We start from the raw sequence: 25,623 nt of genomic DNA, 5'->3' as shown, positions 1-25,623 counted from the left end.
GATTCTCGTAAATATCTGAAACAATCTCAGGAGAATTTCTAATGGATTTTGAATGTTTTTTACAGTGATATCCAAAAAAATCCCAGAAGTTATTTCGCAAGAATCCCTGGAAGATTCACAGAAAAGTCACAGATATCCAGAAGATTTCATGAATATTTTCCAGAATAATTCCGATGTCCAGAAAAACTCCAGAAAGATTTACGGAATAATTTCAAATGGAATTTCCGGAACCATTTAAAAGTCACTTTCAAAAGATGCTCAGAAAAAGAAATCAATAATCAAAGAATCTCATAGGTATTTTTTTAAAGTCCCTGTGGCTATCCGGTAGTTTGCTTGAAGGATTTCCATTTGAACTCAAGAGGGATTTTCAGAAGATTTAAGAAAATTTCCAAGGGAAATCACTGATAAATCACGAAAAAAATTAAAAGCACTTCCTTATGAATTTCCAGAGTTTTTTTTCTCAAAGAAACTTAGAAAAAAATTCTAAAGAATCACGAAGGAATTTTCGGAAAAATTCTGGATATACAAAATTATTAGAGATGGTCGGGTTTCACATTTTTCAAACCCGAACCCGACCCGTACCCGACTTATTTTATTTTTTCAAACCCGGACCCGACCCGAACCCGAGACAATAATTGAAAAGCAAACCCGGACCCGAAAATTTATTACTGTGTAAACCCAAACCCGACCCGAACCCGAAATATTTTTGTAAGAAAAACCCGAGTTCGGAAAGATGGTAAATTCATGGTTTCTGATGCTTAGGGAAGCATTTAGGTTGTTACTCTGTTCACAATTCTCACCAAACCCGACCTAAACCCGACTATTTGCAAGCCCGAACCCGACCTGTACCCGATAATTTTATGGCCTTCAAACCCGACCCGAACCCGAACCCGAAAAATTTCAAATTTTCAAACCCGAGTCCCGACCATTTCTAAAAATTATCTCAGGCAGAAACAATAAAATCAATAACAATAAATCTGTAAGAATATAAGTAGGATTTCTGTAAGAATAAAAGGAGGATATCCAAACAATTACAGAGGAATTTTCGGATGATTTCCATAATTAAAGATTTAAAAAAAATTTCTGGGAGAATTCCATTGGGATTTACAAAAGAATCCCAGTGAAATTTCCGAAAGTATCCCAAGAATTTGCACGGAAGACAGTGAAGTGAAAAAACAGATTTTTTTATTAGGGTGCCGGTGCCATTAGTGGACTACCTTTTATATACGTGTAATTGATATAAGCTAAAGGATAAACTAGGAAATAAACAAGGTTTCTCGAGATAACTCCAATATTGAAAGATGTTGTTTTGTTGGCAGTTCAAGCTATAGAAGATCGAGTGCCTGCTCGATCACTTTATTTGTAGGAATCTATACAAAAGATCTTTTTCTTTTAGGTATTATCAGTAAATAACAATTCGTTATCTTATGTGTATTTTGATCGCCACAACGGCAGTAGCTGATCGTTTTAAACCCTAAGGATGGTATTCACCACAATTCTTCCCTCTGTAGAAGTTTCAAACATCATTTTGTGATTGCTGAACCGCGAATAGCATTCATTCTAATCTTAATTATCAATAGACACTGTCAAATCTAATATACACAAAAATTCGCACTTTTGGTATAGAATATAGTACACTTTCAAAACAATAATCTTCTAAAACAAGCCATTTGACTTTCTCAAGCAAAGCATTAAAACTCGATTCCGATTCATGTCGAATTTTCGATCTTCCTGGCGGATTGTTCGGATCTGCTTCAACAGGATGTTCGTTCAGGCTATAGCGTATCTCATGGAATATCGCAGCGAACATTTTCGCCATCCATACGCCGATGATCATTGGATCGTGGTCAATCGATGTGAGAACTGCTGTAACGCAGCTTGTGTCGCCTCTGTCCATCATATTGTGTAGAGCTAAACTTTTAGCTTGAACCAGGACTCCAGGGACGAATACTCCATGCACTACCATGTACCTGTGCAAAAAAATAAGGCACTTTTTATTATCACAAGCTAGAAACACTGTAAATGAGCATCAAGTAATTTAGCTCAGACTTGTTCTCTTCCCTCTCTTGGAAGCTGCTGTAATAGTACCGTCCCAATCAACAATGCACATTCATGCTACAACCACATGGACAATCCACTTCGTTAGTGAAAAAATATGCGTCAAGACTTTACGCTGTCGGCCTTAGCCATACAATAAGCCATCAAGTTAAAACTTGTATTAGCACTAGCTTACCAAAATCTCTAAAAAATTTCGGACAATTTCGTCACACGTCAGTCAGACCGTTTCACTGATAAACTTTTCCGTTTGTTTCTTATTATATCTACACCAACCGATGTCGAAAATGGCGCAAAACATTACCTTTACCCATTTTTCCACTGCTAGCTATCAATGGCGATGAATATACAAAAACTTCACGTTCTCTTCTGCTGGATAGCTATTTTTCACACGCGTTTGCCAATTATCTCGTCGCCACTTTTATATACGTGTAATTGATATAAGCTAAAGGATAAACTAGGAAATAAACAAGGTTTCTCGAGATAACTCCAATATTGAAAGATGTTGTTTTGTTGGCAGTTCAAGCTATAGAAGATCGAGTGCCTGCTCGATCACTTTATTTGTAGGAATCTATACAAAAGATCTTCTTCTTTTAGGTATTATCAGTAAATAACAATTCGTTATCTTATGTGTATTTTGATCGCCACAACGGCAGAAGCTGATCGTTTTAAACCCTAAGGATGGTATTCACCACACTACCTAAGCTATAAAAAATCATAACAAAATAACGAATAGCCCTAACAGAGATCTTTTGGCGTCAACAGATAGATTTCAACCTCTACTATATGAGAAAAATATAATAAGAGTGATAAAACTAATTTTTCAACATAAAATCGCTTGAGCCACTATTGGTACACGTGTTCCAGTAGTTGCGCTAGTGCTCCAGTAGTAGACGTTGGGGAATGATACAAGGAATTTTAAACATAATGGTAAATTTTTACATAGATTCAACATGTTTCCCTCGGAACAGCAACTAATATCTTTCGAATAAACCATAAAGATCATATCTGCGACTTTTCTTCATTTTTATACATCCATTTCAAAAACTGCTTCCAACCGTTGATCCACTACTGGAACACGACGGCTACAATTGGTGCAAGGGAGCCAATTTTTTACGTAAACTTAATTATTTATATGACTTTTTGATAAGATAAAAAGCTGAAATTTGGCAAATCGACTAAACCAGAGGCGATCAATCGACCAAAAATAGCACATATCGTTTTTATCGAAAAATGTACGTTTTTTTTCCATAGTCCAATCTACTGGTACATTACAACCGTCACCCTATAGTCTCAGGCGTCTTTCCGAGAGTATTCCAGAATAATAGGTATAATGTAAGACATTTTTCCGAAAGAATCTCAGAGGGATTTTCGAAAAAGTTTCAAAGAGTTTCACGGAAGAAATACTGAAGGATTACGAGGAAAATATCAGAATTTAAATAATATTTTCGGTTGGATTTCCAGAAGAAATCCCGATCAATTTTGTGAGAATCCCCGAACCCAGATGAAACCCAGATTTTTAAAATAGATTCCATTCCACTGGAAAGCAATCATTAAATCATTTTCGGCAGAATTCCAGGAAAATTTTTCGGAAGAATCCTGAAAGGATTTCCATAATAACTCAAGATTGGTTTCCAGGATAATCCAATAGAAGTCCCAAGGAGGTTATTGGAATAATCATAGAGCGATCAAAGAAATAACTACATATAATATTTTTTTTGGGGCCTTCCTTAGCCGTGTGGTTAGAGTCCGCGGCTACAAAGCAAAGCCATGCTGAAGGTGTCTGGGTTCGATTCCCGGTCGGTCTTTTCGTGAAAGAAATTTCCTTGACTTCCCTGGGCATAGAGTATAATCGTACCTGCCACACGATATACGAATGCAAAAATGGCAACTTTGGCAAAGAAAGCTCTCAGTTTTAACTGTGGAAGTGCTCATAAGAACACTACACTGAATAGTCGGCTCTGTCCCAGTGGGGACGTTAATGCCAAGAAGAAGAATAATTTCAGGAGGGTTTTTTAAAGAATCTCAGTGGATTTTCAAGAAGTCCTCTAGCACCACAACTAATATATACAACTCAATACATAATTATAAATTGCGTTGAGCCGAGTGATTTGTACGCCATGCGGTTTGAGGGCGGATCGACGGTATCGAAGTGGATTAGTGCATATTGTTTTCCTCTAAAGTTCACAACTACATCTACACTAGGGCACCCATACCATTGGGCGTGATAACCACTATACCATTGGGCGTGATAACCACTATGGCCAGTAAATTCGACACCGCTCAAACGTCTAATTAGTGAAAACGTGCATCAGTTCATTTGACCTTGACAACAGTTAACTTTATAAAACATATTTTGTTAATTTTATTTGCAGGAATTAGCTGTTCAATGTATTCAACGAAATGTGCGTGCTTTTCTCAGGGTGAAGGAATGGCCATGGTGGCGATTATTCGTGAAAGTTTCGCCCTTGTTGAATGTGCATCGAACCGAAGAACAACTTGCAATTGCGATCAATGAATTGCAGCTTATGAAGAAAAAAATCGAAAAATTGGAAAGCGAGAGGAACGAGCTTAAAGCTGACAACCAAATACTGGAACAGAAGGTAAGTTAGAAACTCAGAAGCCATAACTAAAATAATTGTTTATCGCATAACATAATCCTATTCTGCCCATGATTTGTTCAAAGTCTTTATGGACCAATGTAAGAGTTCACTATTTGACATTTGAGCGGTAACGTGTTATTTATGTGACCATGGAAACCAGTGAATTTGGAACCGCTCAAACGTCATATTAGTGAACGCGTGCACTTTTGATTTCGGTAAGTGGGGCACCCTAGGAGGGAGAAACTGATAAAACATGCCTTTGCGTCAAAGTAAGAGATTCTGCTGTCACGTACTGTCACTGTGAGCTGGGATCTTGAACAATGGACAAACATGCACTGAGAACAGCGTTGCGGTTGAAAATACTATACTGCCGTGAATCGCAAGTCAGTCCCATCTGCATTTTCGTCAAAATTGAGTTGAGTTCAATTTTCAACATCTTTTCCAATGTTCTTTCAGCTGCACTAATAAAATAAAATGATTTGTTCGGAAAAATTAGGAAAAAACAGCAAGTCAAATTGTCCCATAATGAAAAGTAACCGCATATCAGTCCCACTACAGACTTTCGCACCGTGGAACACCAAAATGCAACTTGTTTTGATTATCTTTATATTTTTCTCGGTAAGATATCATAATGATAAGCAAGTTGTGAAAGTTTCATTAAGATTGGAACATGTTCCAATCCTCTGGATTTTTTTGAATATTTGTATGGAAAACGAGTTTGAAAACTTCACAGCCCATTTTCTCAATGCCTACTTTTTACAGATGGGACTGACTTGCGATTCACGGCAGTATATCAGAGGGTAAAATTAAATACACATTGCCATTTGATTTGTGCAGACTAAATTCGTATTTATTTCGAATATTTTGTGCATTAAATTTTACCATAGCATCATTTGGACAGTAAAAAATATTATATCATGGTTAAAAACTTGCAGCAGGCCAGAATCGAACCGAGGATCTAGTGATTATCAAGCGCGAACGCTTACCGCACGGCTATCGATACGGTTGGATTCAGAGGTAACAAAACGCAAATAAAAAGCGTTCATCATACAGTGGTCCAATTTCATATTCGTACAGGACACTGGCGTTAGATCAAGTAAGTAAAAAACTATTAAATGATATATTGAATTTGAAATGCTTTATCTATATTGATGGCCATAGGTGTCATCTATTATTTAACAGTCATAAAATGTTTCCATTTACATTCATCTTTGGATTAATGGAAAAGTATTGAATTTGTGTCTAAAATTCACCCAATCTCATATTCGTACACCTTTCAAAATTTAAACATACAACATTTAAAACTGATTTTTAATGCTCTAGTTGATTTCTCAAGTGCTATATTACGTTGTTCATACGTTGTAGAGTACATTTGGACAATTTATAAGCGGACATATATGAAACTTAGGTAAAATTATTAGAAAAACCAGTTTTTCAATGATTTTTGCTATAAAATCCAATAATTCTAGCAATAGCGTTCATTTTTGTTGTAGGATTCAATCTTAACCCATATCCGCCCAGCGTCCTTAAAATAGGACAGAAGCCCCGAACGCCCAGCGTCCTATAAATAGGACAGTACTAGTAGAGCAAATATCTTGAAAATAAAGATGTTTAGGAGAAAACTGTCTTCTGCAAAGTTGTTCACAGGATTGCTGACTTCCACTTGGTAACTATTATAATTCAGAATTAACTCACCAGGTGGCGCACAGACGCCAATAAATGTCGCATATATAAGCAACATATGAAACAACTTTCCAGCGTACAAATATTTGCTTCGTTTATATCTCAGTCCAGCGATGAGATACAAAATTGGTGTCTTCGACAAAGTTCAATAACTATATAATACCTTTTCGCATAGAACCTTACAAATTCGGAAAACACTCCCAAGATGGCGCTAGTGAGCCAAAACTTTATTTGCTTATATCTTAGTCCAGTTATGAGATACAAAATTGGTGTCTTATACAAAGTTGAACAACTAAATAATACCTATTCGCATAGAACCTTACAAATTCGGAAAACACTCCCAAGATGGCGCTAGTGAGACAAAACTTTATTTGCTTATATCTAAGCCCAGTTATGAGATACAAAAATAGTGCCTTCGACAAAGTTGAACAACTAAATAATACCTATTCGCATAGAACCTTATAAATTCGGAAAACACTCCCAAGATGGCGCTAGTGAGACAAAACTTTATTTGCTTATATCTTTGCCAGTTATGAGATACAAAAATGGTGTCTTCGACAAAGATGAACAACTAAATAATACCTATTCGTAAGGTCCTAACAAATTCGAAAAACACTCCCAAGATGGCGCTAGTGAGCCAAAACTTTATTTGCTTATATCTTAGCCCAGTTATGAGATACAAAAATGGTGCCTTCGACAAAGTTGAACAACTAAATAATACCTATTCGCATAGAACCTTATAAATTCGGAAGACACTCCCAAGATGGCGCTAGTGAGCCAAAACTTTATTTGCTTATATCTTAGTCCAGTTATGAGATACAAAATTGGTGTCTTCGATAAAGTTGATCAACTAAATGAGAACTATTCACCAAAAACCTTATTTGTTCGGAAAACTCTCAAAAGATGGCGCTAATGGTCGAACATTTTGATTGTTTATATCTCAGTTCAGTGATGATATACAACGTTGGTATTTTCGACAAATGTGTTTAGCTGAATGAGATCTAGTCACCCGAAAACTTATTAGTTGGGAAAACACTCACTATATGGCGCTAGTGAGCAGAGATTTTATTTTCCTGTATCTCAGTCCAGTTATTAGATACAAAATTGATGTCTTCGACAAAGTTGATCAACTAAATGAGACATATTCGCCTAAAACGTTTTTAGTTCGGAATACACTCAAAAGATGGCGCTAGCGATCGAACATTTTGATTGTTTATATCTTAGTTCAGTGATGAGATACAACATTGGTGTCTTCGACAAATGTGTTCAACTGAATGAGATCTATTCACCCGAAAACTTATAAGTTCGGAAAACATTCACTAAATTGCGCTAGTCGGCATATATTGTATTTGCTTGCATCTCAGTTCTGTAATGAGATACAAAATTGTTGTCTTCGACAATGTTGAACAACTAAATGATACTTACTCACATAAAACCTTATAATACTCACAAGATGGCGCTAGTGGGCAAAGATTTTATTAGCTAATATCTCAGTCAAGTGATTAGATACAAACTTTGTGTCATGGACAATGTTGAACTACTATATGAATCCTATTCGCCTAAAACCATTTTTTTTATATCAGTCCAGCGATTAGACTGAAAAAAATCGAACTCTTGGATCTGGTATCTTCGTCAAAAGTGTTTAGCTGAATGGGATCTATTCGCCCAGAAACATAGTACCGTAAAATCGGGTGTAATTGATCAGAAGGGTGAAATTGATCATCGTATCACTCGATTTTATTTATTCGGAATGGAGCACAAATATCAATGTAAGTTGCAGTAAATGTACGTTGCTTGTCGTAACTATTGTCGAATGGTGTGTTGTGAAGTTTTTTGCGTTAAAAAATGTTTATTACTATGTAAATAACGTAAAATTTCAAAATCATGCACGGTGCAGTATTGACAAACACCTATGAACTTCTATTTATAAGCAAGGATTTGAACATGGTATAAACCTGAAAGTTTGTGAGGATGCTTGAGATATATCCCCAAACCAAATTTCATCACCAAAACTCGTACCAATTTGCTCATATGGTTGAAATAATTGAATTTCTGTTAGATATCATTGAATTCCTTAGGAAATTGCATACATTTAGGCGTTTTCCGCGTAATTCTTGAAATTTAACTATTCGTTATTTATATAAATATTGCATTGATAAGAATTTTACAAGCATATCCGGATTCAGGGAGCTCAAATTTATCATATAGAGTTGTTTTGGAAACTAACAATAATGGCATTGACAAGTGATCAATTTCACCCCGAAATGAGATCCTCTGATTTTTTATTTTTGAGGTATTTGTTAACACTAAAATGACATTTGTTAGAAAATGTCGGTACATAAGTCGATGAGGCTCACCTTCGTACTTGTTTTCCTGCATTTAGTTGTTTGGCATTGTTAACATTATAGAAAACAGACTAGAAAAACCGTGAAAAATGATCAATTTCACCCGAAATTACGGTAGATTGGAAAATTCTCCCAAGGTGGCGCTAGTAGACAAACACATTATTTGCTTTCATCTCAATCTAGAGATTGGATACAAAGTTAGTGTTTTTGGCAAAGTTGGAGAACTGAATGAGACCTATTTGCCTGGAAACTTATTACTTTGGAAATCACCTAAATGTCACTACTGGGCACACATTTTTTTCGCTTATATATCAGTCCACTGATTAAATCCAAAGAAAGCTATTTGCCTAAAACCTTCTTAGTATGGAAGTCATTCTCATGATTGAAGTCCAGTGATGAAAAATTTGGTATCTTCAAAGGAGATATTTTCGCAAAAAAAATATTAGCTGGGAATTGCTTTTATGTGCGAAACATCAAGGAAACAACCTACAAGAAATTGGTCTGTCTAGATCAAAACAATGGATACTTACTATCGATTCGAGCAACAATCGCTTATTTCGGATGCAATCCTTTGATCTTTTGAAGGGAGTGAAGAACGAAAAAACGGATAAATTGACTTATCCATATATGAACTCCAATGGTGAAGGGCGGCTGTCAAATGAGAGTAAAATTGAATAGCCGCCAACCTAAGTCCAGAACCAGTTTTATGACTTTAACGTGGAAAAGTAAAAAATATTGTTCGCAAAATTACAGGTAATAACTGCGCTTGAATGGTATTGTTTGCAAGCTGTTATTTACTACGCGCTACTGCAGTGCTTTGTTGCCAATTTAATCAGAAAATTCTACTTAATTCCCAAAATGAATGTTTTCGAGAAAATTGATTACGCCTTCGCCATTGTTTGGTTTGTATGGCTGTTTACCTTTTAGAACCAGCGACGCGTTGAGGTAGCAGTAAAGAGCCTTCCTTGCTGAACTCACTCGGTCCAAGAATTGTGACATTTGAGCGGGCACGCTTCCGTATGCTCCCCAGGTATTCTGGCCAGCTCTAGTGTCAAAAATCTTGGACCGCGTGGATTCGGTTCTATCGGTGAATAAGGCGGCATCCATAAGTTACGTAACGCTCTAGGGGGAGGGGGGACCCAGTAAACACACCGTTATATATGATGTGATATAAGAGTCCAAATGTGGAGGCGATATACGTACATCTTGCATGCAGCCTTATGGCGCATAAAGGTTTATCGCATCCACATTTGCACTCTTATGCGCTATCGTATACGAGTTTGTGTTTACTGGGAAGTAGGCTCAAGCGTTACGACTCATACAAAAAATTAAAATTTTTCATACAAAAAGCGTTACGGAGGGGGGTCGAAAATTTCCAATTTTAGCGTTACATAATTAATGGACGCTGCCTAAGACTATATGCATCAGTGATGCAGTAACTTAAACGTTATAGCCGAATAATGTTAGCTTCAAATATTCACATCTGTAAAGCATGTAATAGTTGGAGTCCAATATTTGACTGTCATTGGACTGAAGGACTAACTTTTGATCAGCACTAATGAAATTCTGATATTGCCAAATATAAATTTCGATCACTGTCAGATCAGAGTCACATTGTATACTAATAACTTGAACCAGAAAAAATATGTTGATAGTTGTGTTTCCATTATCAACTGGCAAGTTTTATATAATCTTTTTGAAGACTATTCTAAAACATCAGGTTTTTTTCTAAATCAAAATATTTGATGTAAGATTTAATTTTGTTTTTGGTATAAATGGCTTAAGTGTGCATTATTGTACATGTACATGTATGGAAATGTATGTATGTCTGTGTCTTACTTACGTGGTAGAGCAGAAAATTGAATTGAAGTCACTAAATGATTTAGTTCTGGCATGCACCTTTCGCCTCTGAAATTTTTATTCTTTATGTTGCAATTTCTTTATCAGGGTACATCCATAAATTATGTCACGCAATGTTTTGCCATAATCATCCTCCTCAATTTTCCTCTGTATCACACTTTTTTCATGGATTCCAATTTTTATATGAGTAGTCACGTTTCATTGTAACCCCCTCCTTCCTCTTCTGTACGTGACGTAATTTATGAATTACCCCTCACCAACAGTTATAGCCGTTATAGCCGAATAATGTTGGCTTCAAATATTCACATCTGTAAAGCATGTAATAGTTGGAGTCCAATATTTGACTGTCATTGGACTGAAGGACTAACTTTTGATCAGCACTAATGAAATTCTGATATTGCCAAATATAAATTTCGATCACTGTCAGATCAGAGTCACATTGTATACTAATAACTTGAACCAGAAAAAATATGTTGATAGTTGTGTTTCCATTGTCAACTGGCAAGTTTTATATAATCTTTTTGAAGACTATTCTAAAACATCAGGTTTTTTTCTAAATCAAAATATTTGATGTAAGATTTAATTTTGTTTTTGGTATAAATGGCTTAAGTGTGCATTATTGTACATGTACATGTATGGAAATGTATGTATGTCTGTGTCTTACTTACGTGGTAGAGCAGAAAATTGAATTGAAGTCACTAAATGATTTAGTTCTGGCATGCACCTTTCGCATCTGAAATTTTTATTCTTTATGTTGCAATTTCTTTATCAGGGTACATCCATAAATTATGTCACGCAATGTTTTGCCATAATCATCCTCCTCAATTTTCCTCTGTATCACACTTTTTTCATGGATTCCAATTTTTATATGAGTAGTCACGTTTCATTGTAACCCCCTCCTTCCTCTTCTGTACGTGACGTAATTTAAAAAAAAATACGTTATTGTTCGATTTACTAGATTGTTTTTAGCAAAAAACATTGAAAAAGTGGTATTTTTCTTAAATTTACTTAAGTTTTAAATATGTCCACTTATATGTTTTCCAAATGTACTCTACTACATCTGAAAAACGTAATGAAGATATTGAGCAATCATCTTGCACATAAAAAAATAGTTTTGAATGTTGTATGTTTGATTTTTGTTAGGTGTACGAATATGGGATTGGCTCAATTTTAGACACAAATTCAATACTTTTCCATTATTCCAAAGATTTCAGCGAATGAATAGAGTTTGTTATTGCCGAGCAATAGATGACACCTACGACCTTCGTAATTGATAAAGTATATCGAAGTCCGTAAATCATTTAATAGTTTTAAACCTACTTGATGTGGAAACAGTGCCCCGTACGAAAATGAGATGAAGTCACTGTAGCTCAATCGTGGTTCGAATAGTAAATTTAAAAACTCGTTCAAGGTTCTCATTACTTCAACACTTGTTTCAGTGTTACAAAAGCGCGTATAATTGATCAAAATATATTTTTGCAATTCATCAAAGGTGACACAAATCAAATAAGAATCAATTCATGCCCAATGTAACGTGGGGCAAGTGTGTTATGGAAATCGTATAGTTGAGGTTCTTCAAATAGTAAAGACTTTGAAATAAATGAGCTCGTGTATATTTTTTTAGCTTGACTCCCACCAAATATAAGCGGTATGCTGAAATTGATTTTTTATGTAAAATTAAAGAAAAGAAATATAGGAGAATTTTCAGAAAAATTTATCCCTACTACCACAAGTTGGGCAAACAAGTGGAAAGTTTGTCGTTTTGAACAATGAATTGAAAAAAGTAGCAGTTATATTATTTACGATTTCTATTACCTCCAAGAACATAACTAACATGTAAAAACAAATTATTCTTGTCCTTTCAATTTTCTACTGTTCAGTTACCGTCGACGTACGAGTAAGCCGCTCATGCTCCAGTAGCCCACTCACGAGTTGAAAAAGTAGGGTCATTCACCTAATATTGAACGGCTAAAAACCTCGCATATTGTTGAACAGTCCTATCTTCCTTCAACCGATACCCAGCAGATTTCACGAAGAAACACGGATCCGCTAATATGATTTTGGATAATATCTACATCCCTCAGAACCCTGGAAAACGCTTCAACCAACCTTTCACATTGACCGAACTTAACTTCGCCCTCGGGAAAGCGAATGGTAAATCCGCAGGACCGGATGAAATCGGATACCCGATGATCAAAAAACTACCTCCTATGGGAAAAAGAATGTTTTTGGATCGCATCAACGAAGAATGGACGGCTGGCTCGTTGCCAACCAATTGGAAAAAAAGTCTGGTGGTTCCGATCCCGAAAGCTTCCGGAATAAATACAGACAAGAGCAGTTATCGGCCGATTGCTTTAACCAGTTGTTTGGCCAAGGTTATGGAACGAATGGTCAACAGAAGACTCACCGAATACATTGAGGAAAAAGGACTGCTAGATAACCGGCAACATGCTTTTCGGCCGGGTTTCGGAACGGGTACATATTTCGCCGCGTTAAATGACATTCTTGACCGAGCCATGGAAAAACGAGAACACGTCGAGATTGCTTCACTTGATTTGGCCAAAGCCTATAACAGAGCTTGGACGCCGGGAATTTTAAGACGTTTGTTGGATTGGGGAGTCTCTGGAAATCTCGCCCAGTTCGTAAGAAATTTTCTGTCAAATCGTAGCTTCCAGGTTATTATCGGAAACCACCGCTCCCGAGAAACGAGCGAAGAAACCGGAGTGCCACAAGGCTCCGTAATTGCCGTGACCCTGTTCCTAATCGGGATGAACGGAGTATTCGAGGTACTGCCAAAAGGGGTATACATACTCGTCTATGCCGACGATATCCTTATTATAGTCACTGGTCAGTACCCTAAAATAATAAGACGTAAACTACAAACTGCAGTCAACGCGGTCGCTAAATGGGCTAGTAACGTCGGTTTTGACATCTCCGCCAACAAGTGCGCAAGACTTCACATATGCCTTGACAAGCATCAGCCACCAAAACAGCCAGTGATGGTTCACGGTAGCCCGATTCCGCTCAAAAACTCTTGGAAAATATTGGGAGTTACCTTTGACCGCAAACTCAATTTTCGGCCACATTTAAACACCATCAAGAATGCCTGCAAAACACGATTAAATTTGCTAAAGGCAATATCGGGTAAAAGGACGAAAAGCGATCGGAAGTCACGCTACCGGGTAGCGGAGGCCGTCATCTGTAGTAGGCTATTCTACGGACTAGAAGCAACAAGTAGAAACTTTGCCGAGTTAGTCTCGGTACTCGCACCTACATACAACAATGCTGTAAGGATAATATCAAAACACCTCCCATCGACACCGGCGGACTCGGCATGCGTGGAGGCTGTAGTGCTCCCTTTTCGCTACAAAGCCGCCGCGGTACTGGGAAGCAGAGTCGCTAGTTACTTAGAAAAAACTAGCGATGATGGTTCAGAGACCCCTTTGTTAACCCAAGCCAACAAGATCCTTCGATCGATAATCGGGATCATTCTTCCCCCGGTACTTGAGCGCTACCGGAACGGAGCTAGAAGTTGGTACGCTAAAGCACCAATGGTAGATAATTATATCAAGACGAGATTCAGGAGCGGATGCAACAGCGAGCGGGTACAGGCACATTTTCTCGACCGTGTCCGTACAAAATACACAATCTTCAACATTCGATATACCGACGGTTCCAAGTCTCTTGGAAAAGTTGGAATCGGTTGGTGTGGAGTCGGAGTCTGGGAACAGAGGAGTCTTCCAGAGCAGTGTTCCGTTTTCACGGCAGAGGCAGCAGCCATCTTCCAGGCCATAACACACCAACAAGACATAATTGGTCCGGTTTTGATAGCCACCGATTCGGCGAGTGTCATTCTGGCCACCCAATCGGAGAACAATCGCCACCCTTGGATCCAAGCAATCCAAAATGCATTGGATACACACCCAAACACCACTCTAATGTGGATACCCGGCCACTGCGGTATCGCCGGGAACGAGAATGCAGACCGATGCGCCAACTCCGGTAGGGATAGCACACCCCTGACTAACAAGGTACCGTGTGCGGACATCAAGTTATGGCTGAAGAAAAAGACGGAGGAAGCTTGGAGCAAACAATGGCACCTAGAACGATCTCTTTTCACCAGGAAAATCAAATGTTGCACCGAACACTGGGAAGACCGTAAAGATAGAAGAGAACAAATTGTGCTTTCCCGCCTTCGAACAGGACACACTAGAGTCTCCCATGATATGGGCGAAGGACGCAATTTCCGAAAACTCTGCGGAACATGCCAAGAACATAATTCCGTCGAACATTTCCTAAATAATTGTCCAACACTGGAACACATCCGACAAATGTATGGATTGGGAAGCGTCCAATCAACCTTGCAGCACGACCGTGCCAGTGAAATTGTCTTAATTAGTTTCCTTAAGGACGCTAAACTTTACAACAATATCTGATCATCCGTGGCAAAGTAGGCTTGGCATCCGGAACCGCACTCAGGTTGTAAGACCCTCTCCATCGAAACAGACACTCGCATGACACCCATGATACCGAAGAGCAGGAGAGCAATAGTGGAAACATCGGACATGAATCTGTTGACCTAATTGAGCGTAAAAGAATCATCTCTAAAAATTGCACGAAACACCCCGCCTCCAACTTTAAAGGAACGGCGGTTATCCACTCTGGGCTCCCCGAGCACCGTAACTCGGGTGGTAAGTCCCACGTCTGTGGCCGTGTTTTAAAAGCTAATCTGAGCGAATCAACCGGGGAATTACCTGTATCGCGTTCCCCTCTACCGACGACCGCTGGTTCAGTCCTAAAAAAGGAAAATTTAAAAAAGACAATCCAAACAAAGCTACAGCATTAGGACTTACCTGGACTGCTGTTACCTCCCCAATCTGCCTAAGGACAGGGATTGGCAGCCTCCGACCCCTAGGGTGATACGCCCCCGGAGCAACCTTTCTCAGTCCCGTGCGTACCGCTGCTACTTTCAACGAAGTTCGTCGGTACCTCTACGCGGCCTCTTTTACCCGAACAAACCAAGGTGCTAGGGGAACGACCGGTAGGCTCTTCGACAGAACCAGAACGATTGATTTCGATGCGGTGGTTCATCTCTCCAACAAATTTCCCGCGGCGATAATAGTCGTCCCCCTCGAAGAGCTGCTTTCCGAATCTGCTCCCTCCATCGAACACCAGTCGCCTCCGCTGTATTTTTCCCCGGATTCTCGGCAGCCTCCATGTGGAAAACTTCTTCACTTTTCATACGGATCAAATGATTGACAGTGAAGAGAGGAAATGCTTAGATGTCAAAGTGGAACGATGGCAACGAAACATCTCAAGCTTGCACGCAACATTCAGAGGCCACCTAGTGGCAGGTAGAAGAACAAATGAACTAGAAAACCTCCACACTGAAGAAAATGTGTTTGTGATTCTTTGCTTTTATTTTAATTTGTATTGTAAAAAATTAACTCTGTAATTAAACGATAGGCGAGACCCCGTGGTTGGGCTCGAAGGTAGGCCCCTTTGGTCTAACCTTTTATTTCTTTTTTGCGAGGAGTCCGTCTGACTCTCTCTGACGAGTGAAGAACTAGCCGGATGTGTTAAAATTCACATAAATAAAGACATAAAAAAAAAAAAATGAACAGTCCGTGTATTCCTTATGGCGTATTCAACAATTAGCGAGCATTTTGACCGTTCAACAATTGGCGACTTACCCTAAGGATGGCTCTAATGTTGGTTGGGATATCATAGCGATTTCGTTTACCCTGGTAGAATGGACAGTTGACTAGTTGGCCGATATGGTTATGTTGCGTGTTGAACATATTCTGCGAAAAGGCCCCGTGGATCCCATATCGTGTGTAGCGTGAGTAAGCCCAACTCGTAGGCGAGAAAGTATCAGTTGATTGTCGCGATTAATAGTATCGGTCCATTGTGTAATTTCTACCTTAATTTTGCCTATGAAGGGTTGTCACACATTGGGCCGTATGAATAAAATGTAGTAAAGTTGAGTTTAGTAAACGCTATATGTGGAACATGTTTGTGTCATTTCTCTTTCTACACCTTTCGAACATACTACAAACAACGCGTTGCTATGAATATAGGTAGCATTTACTACAAAGCTACTGGTAGTTAGCTTCAGAGGTTGCTACTCATGCTTTGCGATTGTTGAAATGAATGGAATAATTTAAATTTGAGTAAATATCATGGGAAAACGATGTCAGCTTTGATATTTCGAAAGATATTTTGAGATTTCCGTTGAAATTTTGATATTTCGAAAAGAATTTTGAGATTCCGGTGAGGAATTTTGAATTTAGTTGAGAGATCTGGTATTCTTTCTGACGTTAAGTCCCAACAGGGACATAGCCTAATTCTCAGCTTAGTATTCTTATGAGTACTTACACAGTTTTTAACTGAGAGCTTTCAATGTCAATTGACCATTTTGCATGTGAATATCGTTTGGCAGATACGAAGATACTCATTACAATAATTATGTTCAATCTGGCATTACGATAATTATGTTGTTTCTTAGGAATTCTCGGATGTCGGATGGATTTCAACTAATTATAAAGTATTTCCTAATTTATGTAAGAATTCTGTCATCCCAGATTCTCTGATTTCCTTTGGAATTCTAGAATACTTATAGTAAATCTGGGTTTCCGATAGGCATTCTAGATTTAATATAACAATTCTGGGATTCTGTAAGCCATTCTGGGATTCTTTTGGGAATATTGTAAATCCGGTGTTTGATCTCGCTATTAATCTTTTGAAATTATTCGGGTATCTTTAAGACGGTATTTCTGTAAGAATTTCTGAGATTTCAGTGAGATTCCTGCAAACTCTGGTCCGAATCTTTGGAATTCTTGTAAACTTTAGATCCCTTTGATTTTCAGTTCCGTTGGGATTTCAGAGGAAATCTTCAATTATAGTATAAACCTTTAAATGTCTGAATGAAAAAATGAAACAGAAAATCCTTAATTCAACCACTATTGTGAGAATTTATTTTTATTTCTAAGAATTCCAGGGATACTACCAGGAAACCTACCGAAATAATGAGAATACCACAGAAATACTAAGAATTCCATATCCATCATTGGAGTTCAACATGCTGTTTTTTTTTTAATTCACAGAGGAAGCTCAAAATTCTACCGCTATTTCATTAAATTCTCAGTACTGGAATCTTGAAAATGTTAGGAACTTCATAATTCCACAATTGCTGTAATCTCAAGCTAGCTTTTAGCTAAAATTCCAAAACTCTCAGAAAAAAATCTTTGTAATCATCATTATAAAATTCACATGCACATAAAGGAAATGCTAGATTTATCGCAAATTTATACTTCAAATCGTGTAAAATTACATAATAGGGTGCCGGTACCAATGGTTGTAATGTACCAGTAGATTGGACCATGGAATAAAACGTAAGCGACAAATTTGGCATATATGCATGATTTTATTGATTTTAAGTGTCACTCTGAATGGAATTTTCTTAACGTGCAGCATCACTCTGCACTCTGAATAGAATTTTCTAAACGTGCAACATCAGTCACTACTCATGTTCGAAAGTAGTAGATACTACATGTTCGAAAGGTTTTTTATTCATACCAAAAGTAAGGTACCGTGGGGCAAGTGGGTAATGGATTTCGCATAGTTGGGATTCTTCAAATTCTAGAGACCTTAACCCTCTCTTTCCCATGGTAGCACAGGTGATCCACCGATTTTCAACGAACGCTAGCTAAACCGAATTGGTACGAGTAGCTCAATAATTATTGGAATAAATTTATACGCTCATTTGTCTTATCAAACATCGAAATAAGTGACCTAAGGGTCAAACTATTGAAAAACAACCGACTAACTATTGAAAAACAATCAACAATTTTTATTGTGATTTTGAATAATATAGCTTATTTGGAACAACTTTTGTTCAAGCACTTTTTTTAGAAACGCCATTTTGATAGTTAAATTGTCGAACAAAGCTGTGGGAAAGAAAGGGTTAAATTAAAACAAATGAGGTCGTGTATATTTTTTAGCTTGACTCCCACCAAATATAAGCAGTATACTGAAATTGATTTTTATGTAAAATTGAAGAAAAAAGTACAGAAAAAGTTTTTGAAAAACGTCTCGTTACTTTTCACTTGCCCCACAGGTGGGGCAAGTGAAAAGTTTATCGTTTTGAACAATAAATTCAAAAACTAACAGCTACATTCACGATTTCTATAACCTTTACCATTTGTTAAGGCGTCCGAATGAACAATAACATGAGTAACATGTAAACAAGAAAATTTTATTCTTGTTACTTGAATTTTCTTCTGTTCAGTTATGTTTGTTGAAATGATTTGGCAACATTATAACTGCAATATTTCCAATGTTAGTTCTTAAATCATGGGACAGCAATTGCATTTCTGCTTTGTAGAGTGTCCACCGCTCGTTATTTGCTTTTAAGAAAATCGGATATTACGTCGGATAACTCTTCAAGAGAAATCAAACGGAATCCTTTAATAAAGTATTTAGAAACTTTTTTATGTGGATACACCTATACCCCATTTTTTATGTTTTGAACTAGTTTTACATAGACATTTCACAAGATTTCCGTGCGTTCTCTTTTATTGGAACTTTTCTATTAATGTCTTCCTTTTAATCGGCTGTCCGAAGTAAACATATTAATATCATAATATTTGGCAACCTTTATTTTAGAAGTTCCATGATTTGGCCATGATAATAGCATTTAATGCTTTGAGCACAGTGTTTCTTGAATTGAGTTGTGTTTGATCTTCCGACCTTGACGCTTGCTCCTGCGGGGGCCGGCGATGAGGGCAGGATCAAACATGTCGCGCGTCGATCGAGTAAAGTGAAAAAGTGCCGCTTTCGATTAGTTCTTTATGATCTTCCGACATTGACGCTTGCTCCTGGGCAGTGCTTCAAGAAAGCCCGAGTAGTCGTCAGTTGTTTTCCCTCACGGGTCGCGCGCCTATTTTCTCTGAGTGCTTTTATATAGCCGAGCAAACGACTGAAGCTGAAAGAGGATTGTTGCTGCTCAATGATGACGGATCAATTGGTGAGCTCGTTTCATGCTACTGTTCCTAATCTATAAAATATGTATGACTGTACCGTTAATCGTTACAACGGTGAGATGTAAATATGATGTTTCAAAAAAATATGAATGGTTCGTCACTGTGAGTGTCGACATAAACTCTGATTCATAAATTATTTATGTCTAAATTTTTTTTTAATCAATACACCTTCTTCTTTTTACCTTTATTTTTGTAATTAAAAATAAAACTTTGAATGGTTCAACACTTCAAGTGTAGACTTCCGAAAGGTTCACTTTATTCAACAAACTTTGAAAGGTTCGTCACCTCAAGTGTCGGCATAATTTTTCTCTACATAGATATTAATATCAAATGAAAATATTATATTTACATATAAGCATGTTCATATCTCACAAATAATTATTTATCATGGTCTAATCGCTTATCAAAGTGAATCCTGTGACCCAACGATCCTTCCCATTAACAAACATCCCTCCCAGTAACCTTTGTGGAGATGCAGAGGCAAACACGGTCTCCAAATAGCAAAGGTTACACACTAACATTCCTTCCCCCAATCCCACCTGACTGCAAGGACGTGGCCGGCGCCGTTATTGACCATGTATAAATAGAGGCACTGAATTATGCACACTGAAGAAGATTATGGCCAATCCCAGCCGAACTTCTAGTTGATTCTTTGTGCATTTTCACTGACTTCGGTCAATCACGGAATAGCAACCATTGATATGTGTAGTCAGTCTAAGCTAAGCTAAGCTAAGCTAAGCTAAGCTGAGCACAGTGTTTCTTGAATTATCAGCACGTTCTGTTGTTCTATGATAATTGTGAACCTTGTATAATTATAGCTATTTAAAGAGAAAACACAAATTAAATCTCGAATGAGAAACTTTTCACTTGCCCCACGTGATTAGAAAATTGTCAGTGTTTCAATATAGTTATTTTTAGGTCTATGTCATATTAATTCTAAAACATTTTTTATTGCGGTTTAAAACTGTCAGAGGGGACAATTTAGAAATGGTGCAGGAAATTATTTTCCTCAACTTTTTTCCGCTGAAAATATTAAAATAAGATTGCACGCCGCCAACTTGTTACGGAGTAATAATTGACAGGTTAACAATATTTCGCTCTATTATGCAATAATGGCTGAAAAATCTCAGAAATCTCTTGCATATCGTAATGTTCTCAATGGCCTCAAAGGTTAACGCATGAGTTTAAAACGTTAATTCACATATTCAGTGAAGTATACCAATTATTTTCACTTACCCCATTTACCCACTTGCCCCGCGGTACCTTATAGTAAACTTTTAGGTTTTTTTTTTGAGTAGATGCTACATATAGTAAAGTTCAACGCTTTTTATTCATACCGCCCATTGGCCCATTCTTTAGCCCATGCTACGCGGATTGTAGACTTTAACCAGTGCACACTGGGCCAGGAGCAGAATTTAGCCAGACAAAACCTCTAGCGCTTTAGGAGTGCATTTCTCCGGGTTGGTGTCAAAGAGACGTATCTTGAATTTATTTGTTCTTCAATTTAATGATAAAAGTTAGTTGTAAATTTCGCCGCATAGGTGGCGCTGCGATGCAAACTTTTTTATTTCTCGTCCTAGAGCTTTTGCGTCTTCGGCAAAGTTTCAGAACTTGTAAAAATACGACAAGTTGTCGAAGACACCAAAGTTCTAGGACTGCAAATAACAAAGTTATGTTAAAAAATGTGAAAATCTGACAACTTTTTACGTCAAAATTGTAAAATTTTTCATTTTAAACACCATGCATCACTGAAATTCGATAACATGCATGTAATGAATGAAAAAAAAATTGTTTTTGTATAAACATTTTGATTTTTGAACAAATTATTGTAAAATGATCATAATTTTTAACATAACTTTACTCAAAAAGTTGCAAGTTTTTGCAATGTTTCAAAATGCGCTATATTTCATCTACCAAATGTCAAAGTTGAGATATCTAAATTCAAAACAACTAGGTTTTTCATGTAAATACAATAGATTTATTTTTAATTTGACCATTATACTACAATATTTTTGACAAATTGCATCAATTAAGATTTGTTAATTATATACTTTTTGTTAATCATGTGTTAAAATGTCTAGAAATTTGCATGTTGTCTTCTTCAACCGTGTCAAAATCGAACGGTTATTTTTATAAATGGTTTTATAACCGCAATAATTAACATGAACTAAATTTACATGGTAAATCTTAAAAATTTCCACAGAAACATTGAGATTAAAAAGATTGGTGACTGACCATTTTATTGTATATGGATTTCCGTGTCGCCAAAATCGAACAGTTTTGTTGCCAAACCCGATCCATGTCAAAATCGAACGGGCACAGTCCATCGTGTCCGGTTTGCGTGATAATCGCACTATTGGTATAGCTCATCCGTGTATATGCCATGAATATATATGTTTATATTCGTTTCAAATTATATAGTTTACCAAAACGAATCCTTTCCATATCAAAACTCCAAGTGTGTTATTGTGGAAGTGCAGAGGACTCCTCGGCTTACATTAAGCATATAATATGTCAACATTTCCCATCCCCAAATTGACCTACATTCTGGAGCAGCTGGCGCTGTTATTGTTTGTTCTAATAATGAGAGCATCAGTCTGTTGGTTCACTATGTAAATAGAGTTGTTCTTGCAATAACCAAATAGCGTTCAATCATGCTCATTATGAATTTGGTAAGAAAACAACAATAAATATATTCTATTTATGTATGAAAAAGGTGGTTAAATTGAATTCAGATATCTCAAATATATCAAAATATAAATCCGGTAAACTTTGACATTTGGTAGATGAAATATAGCGTATTTCAGAACATTTTTAGGATTTTGCAAAAACTTGCAACTTTTTGAGTAAAGTTATGTTAAAAATTATCATAATTTTACAATAATTTGTTCAAAAATCAAAATATTTAAACAAAAACAAGATTTTTTTTTCATTCATTACATGCATGTTATCGAATGTATGGCATTTGAAATGAAAAATTTTACAATTTTGACGTAAAAAGTGTCAAAAACGTAAAATTTAAGTGATTTTCACATTTTTTCATATAACTTTGTTATTTGAAGTCCTAGAATTTTGGTGTCTTCGACATTTTGTCGTATTTTTACAAGTTCTAAAACTTTGCCGAAGACGCAAAAGCTCTAGGACGCGAAATAAAAAAGTTTGCATCGCAGCGCCACCTATGCGGCGAAATTTACAACTAACTTTAATCATCAAATTGAAGAACAAATAAATTCAAGATAAGTCTCCTTTGAAACCAACCCGGAGAAATGCACTCTTTAAGGCGAAGTAGGCCGTCATTGAAATTTGTACGCGTCGTTAATGATTGTTGCTAATTCATCACACGATTTCGAATCAAAGAAAATCAGTTGGTTTTGCACTGACATAGCTGAAAAAGTATCAGCATACTTTATGCATGTTAGCGCGTACAGTGATTCTTTTTCAAGTCAAAATAAACTATCAAGACTGAGTTTTATCACTTTGAAATGCATGCTGAAAAGTCATCATTGTTGCCAAAACGAATGACGGGCTACTTAGCCTTAAGCGCTAGAGGTTTTGTCTGGCTAAATTCTACTCCTGGCCCAGTGTGAGTGTTTCAGATCCACTCCTGGTGTCAACCTCAGTTCGCCCTATGGCAACGAGGTGATCTGCTTCTACATTAAGGACTGTTCATTTTATAATGTGGACACCTTGTTTATGCTATATCTTTTGTATTTATTAATAAAATCGTAATCGGTTTTCTGTGCATCGTTCAATTATTATTCTACAATGTTATGAAAATATAAAAACTTACAAAATGCTTTTGGTTAAAGAACTGGATAGTTTTTCCAAAAACTCCTAAGAAAAACAGTTCGTCAAAGTTAAGCATTATTTTCCGCATAACAAAAACCCTCATTATTATGAACAAATTGTATGTTGATATCTTTGACTATTCTACTGAAGGTAGGGTGCCGGTGCCATTAGTGGACTACCTAAGCTATGAAAAATCATAACAAAATAACGAAAAGCCTTAACAGAGATCTTTTGGCGTCAACAGAAAGATTTCAACCTCTACTGGAAAAAAGTATAAAAAGAATAATAAAACTATTTTTTTTAACATAAAATCGCTGGAGCCACTATTGGTACACGTGTTCCAGTAGTTGCGCTAGTGCTCCAGTAGTAGACGTTCGGGAATGGAGGAACTTTTAAACAAAATGGTAAATTTTTACATAGGTTTAACATTTTTCCCTCGGAACAGCAACTAATATCTTTCGAATGAAGCATAAAGATCATCTCTGGGACTTTTCTTCATTTTTATACATCCATTTTAAAAACTGCTTCCATCCGTTGATCCACTACTGGAACACAACGGCAACTATTGGTGCAAGGGAGCAATTTTTTTTGCGTAAGCTTAATATGACTTTTTGATAGAATAGAAAGCTGAAATTTGGCAAATCAACTAAACTAGAGGCGATCCATCCACCAAAAATAACACATGTCGTTTTTATCGAAAAATGTACGTTTTATTCCATAGTCCAATCTACTGGTACATTACAACCATTGATACCGGCACCCTTGAGCTTCAAAAAAAATCAATAATAATCTACCATTCTCTGACACTAGGTCACTTTAGTGGTTTATTCTTTATGGCCTTATTTGCTGTTACACCGTCCTTTTACTCCCAGCAAAAAAGTAAAGTAAAAAGCGTATTAAAATGTGGTCTAGATTACTTAAGAAACTATATTTTTACAAAAAAGAGTTAAATCTTAAGTTTTGACCGCATTCTTAGGTACAATTTGTACTCTTTATGGTCGTTTTATTGAGAAATCACATACTTTTAAAATTACGTACGCATATTTATCGATCTGCAGCAAATTGTAAGCGTTTTTCTCCGAATATTTTTATAGTTTATCTCACAATAATTCATTATGAATATAATACATGGAAAATAAATTCGATTTCATTGAAGCAGTGTTCCCAATTTGATGATTGTCATTGTGCTTTGAGAGGTCTTCTAAAAATAAAACATTTGTTTTTGTAATGTGCTTTAAATGTCATGTGGGGACTATTTAAGCAACCCTTCGAAGGCGTAGGTTATTTCTCATATTAATACTATATTAGTACTTCCATCACCTAAAAATTCTACTCATATCAGTTTCATTTAAATTTAAAATATTTTTCTTTAAAAAAAACGGTGAAAAATGATTTTATGATATCTGGAAAACTGTTTCTCCAAAAATAACTTGATATTTTTCAGCAGGCTTCTGATTGATGATGCTTTGGTTTTTTGAAAATAAAAACTATAGATTATAGAATTTTCCAACCAATTTCTAAAAATCATTGATTATGGTAATTGTAATTGTAATTGCTCAATCCACGCCCTGGCAGACAATTATCCGCCAATCCAGACACGGGCTGGGTGAGAACCTACCAAGCCTCCCCCGTTAACATGTCCTATACCGTTTAGCATACCGGGATCTTCCACAAGCAGGCGCCGGAATTAAAGCGGTCCCACAAGTTTCAGATAGGTACATTAAATAGATATAGTCCCTCTGGCACTAAACCGAATGGCGCCCTTCGCTTCACCACTAGTACTGACTCCCTGCACGCCAAACACAATATCGAAAGTAGCGCGTTGTATAGCAAATCAGATGCTTTATACAGTACACCACCACTATTCCAAACGTACAGAAAAGGCAGCGCCAGTAAAAAGCGGAAGGCGCGCCACTCGATTCAGAGGGACTATATATCCAACGAAGAAGAAATGAAAAGATAGTAGAGTTGGTTCGGTTGTTAGATTGCTGAAACGAAAAAAAAACAGAAACAAAATGTTAACATGAAAACGGAGTTTTATAGTTGATAAATGTATCGATAGTTTCTCATCTGTTACGTTTTCTTATCGTAGCGCATTTGATTGTTCCCATCTCCAGGATGTTCGTTTCCGCTCGAGCATTGAGAACCATGATGAAATAAGAATATAAAAAATGTGAGCATTAGTGTTGATCTACTAATAAATTAATATAAGGCCGCACGGGACGTCATTATTAACACCCTATC

The 25,623-nt window shown here is 36.8% G+C and overlaps 1 protein-coding gene and 1 long non-coding RNA gene across 3 annotated transcripts in view; one reads left to right on the top strand and one right to left on the bottom strand.

The window, feature by feature from the left end:
• LOC5572998 (unconventional myosin-XVIIIa) overlaps positions 1 to 25,623 on the top strand; it is a 381,144-nt gene that overhangs the window by 246,825 nt on the left and 108,696 nt on the right. For both annotated transcript variants that reach the window (XM_021852938.1, XM_021852939.1), the window contains one exon: positions 4,431 to 4,658. In XM_021852938.1, coding sequence (XP_021708630.1) covers positions 4,431 to 4,658 — 228 coding nt within the window. The remainder of the gene's footprint in view (positions 1 to 4,430; positions 4,659 to 25,623) is intronic.
• Positions 1,308 to 2,738, bottom strand: LOC5572999. Its single transcript, XR_002502143.1, has 2 exons — positions 2,360 to 2,738; positions 1,308 to 1,970 (listed from the first exon to the last, which is right to left on the bottom strand). It is a non-coding gene; the product is annotated as an uncharacterized LOC5572999 (long non-coding RNA).

The sequence above is a fragment of the Aedes aegypti genome, chromosome 3 (genome assembly GCF_002204515.2).
Source record: "Aedes aegypti strain LVP_AGWG chromosome 3, AaegL5.0 Primary Assembly, whole genome shotgun sequence".
NCBI classification, from domain to species: domain Eukaryota; kingdom Metazoa; phylum Arthropoda; class Insecta; order Diptera; family Culicidae; genus Aedes; species Aedes aegypti.
The sequence above is the reverse complement of the archived record's forward strand: the minus strand, read 5'-3'. Positions and strand labels throughout refer to the sequence as shown.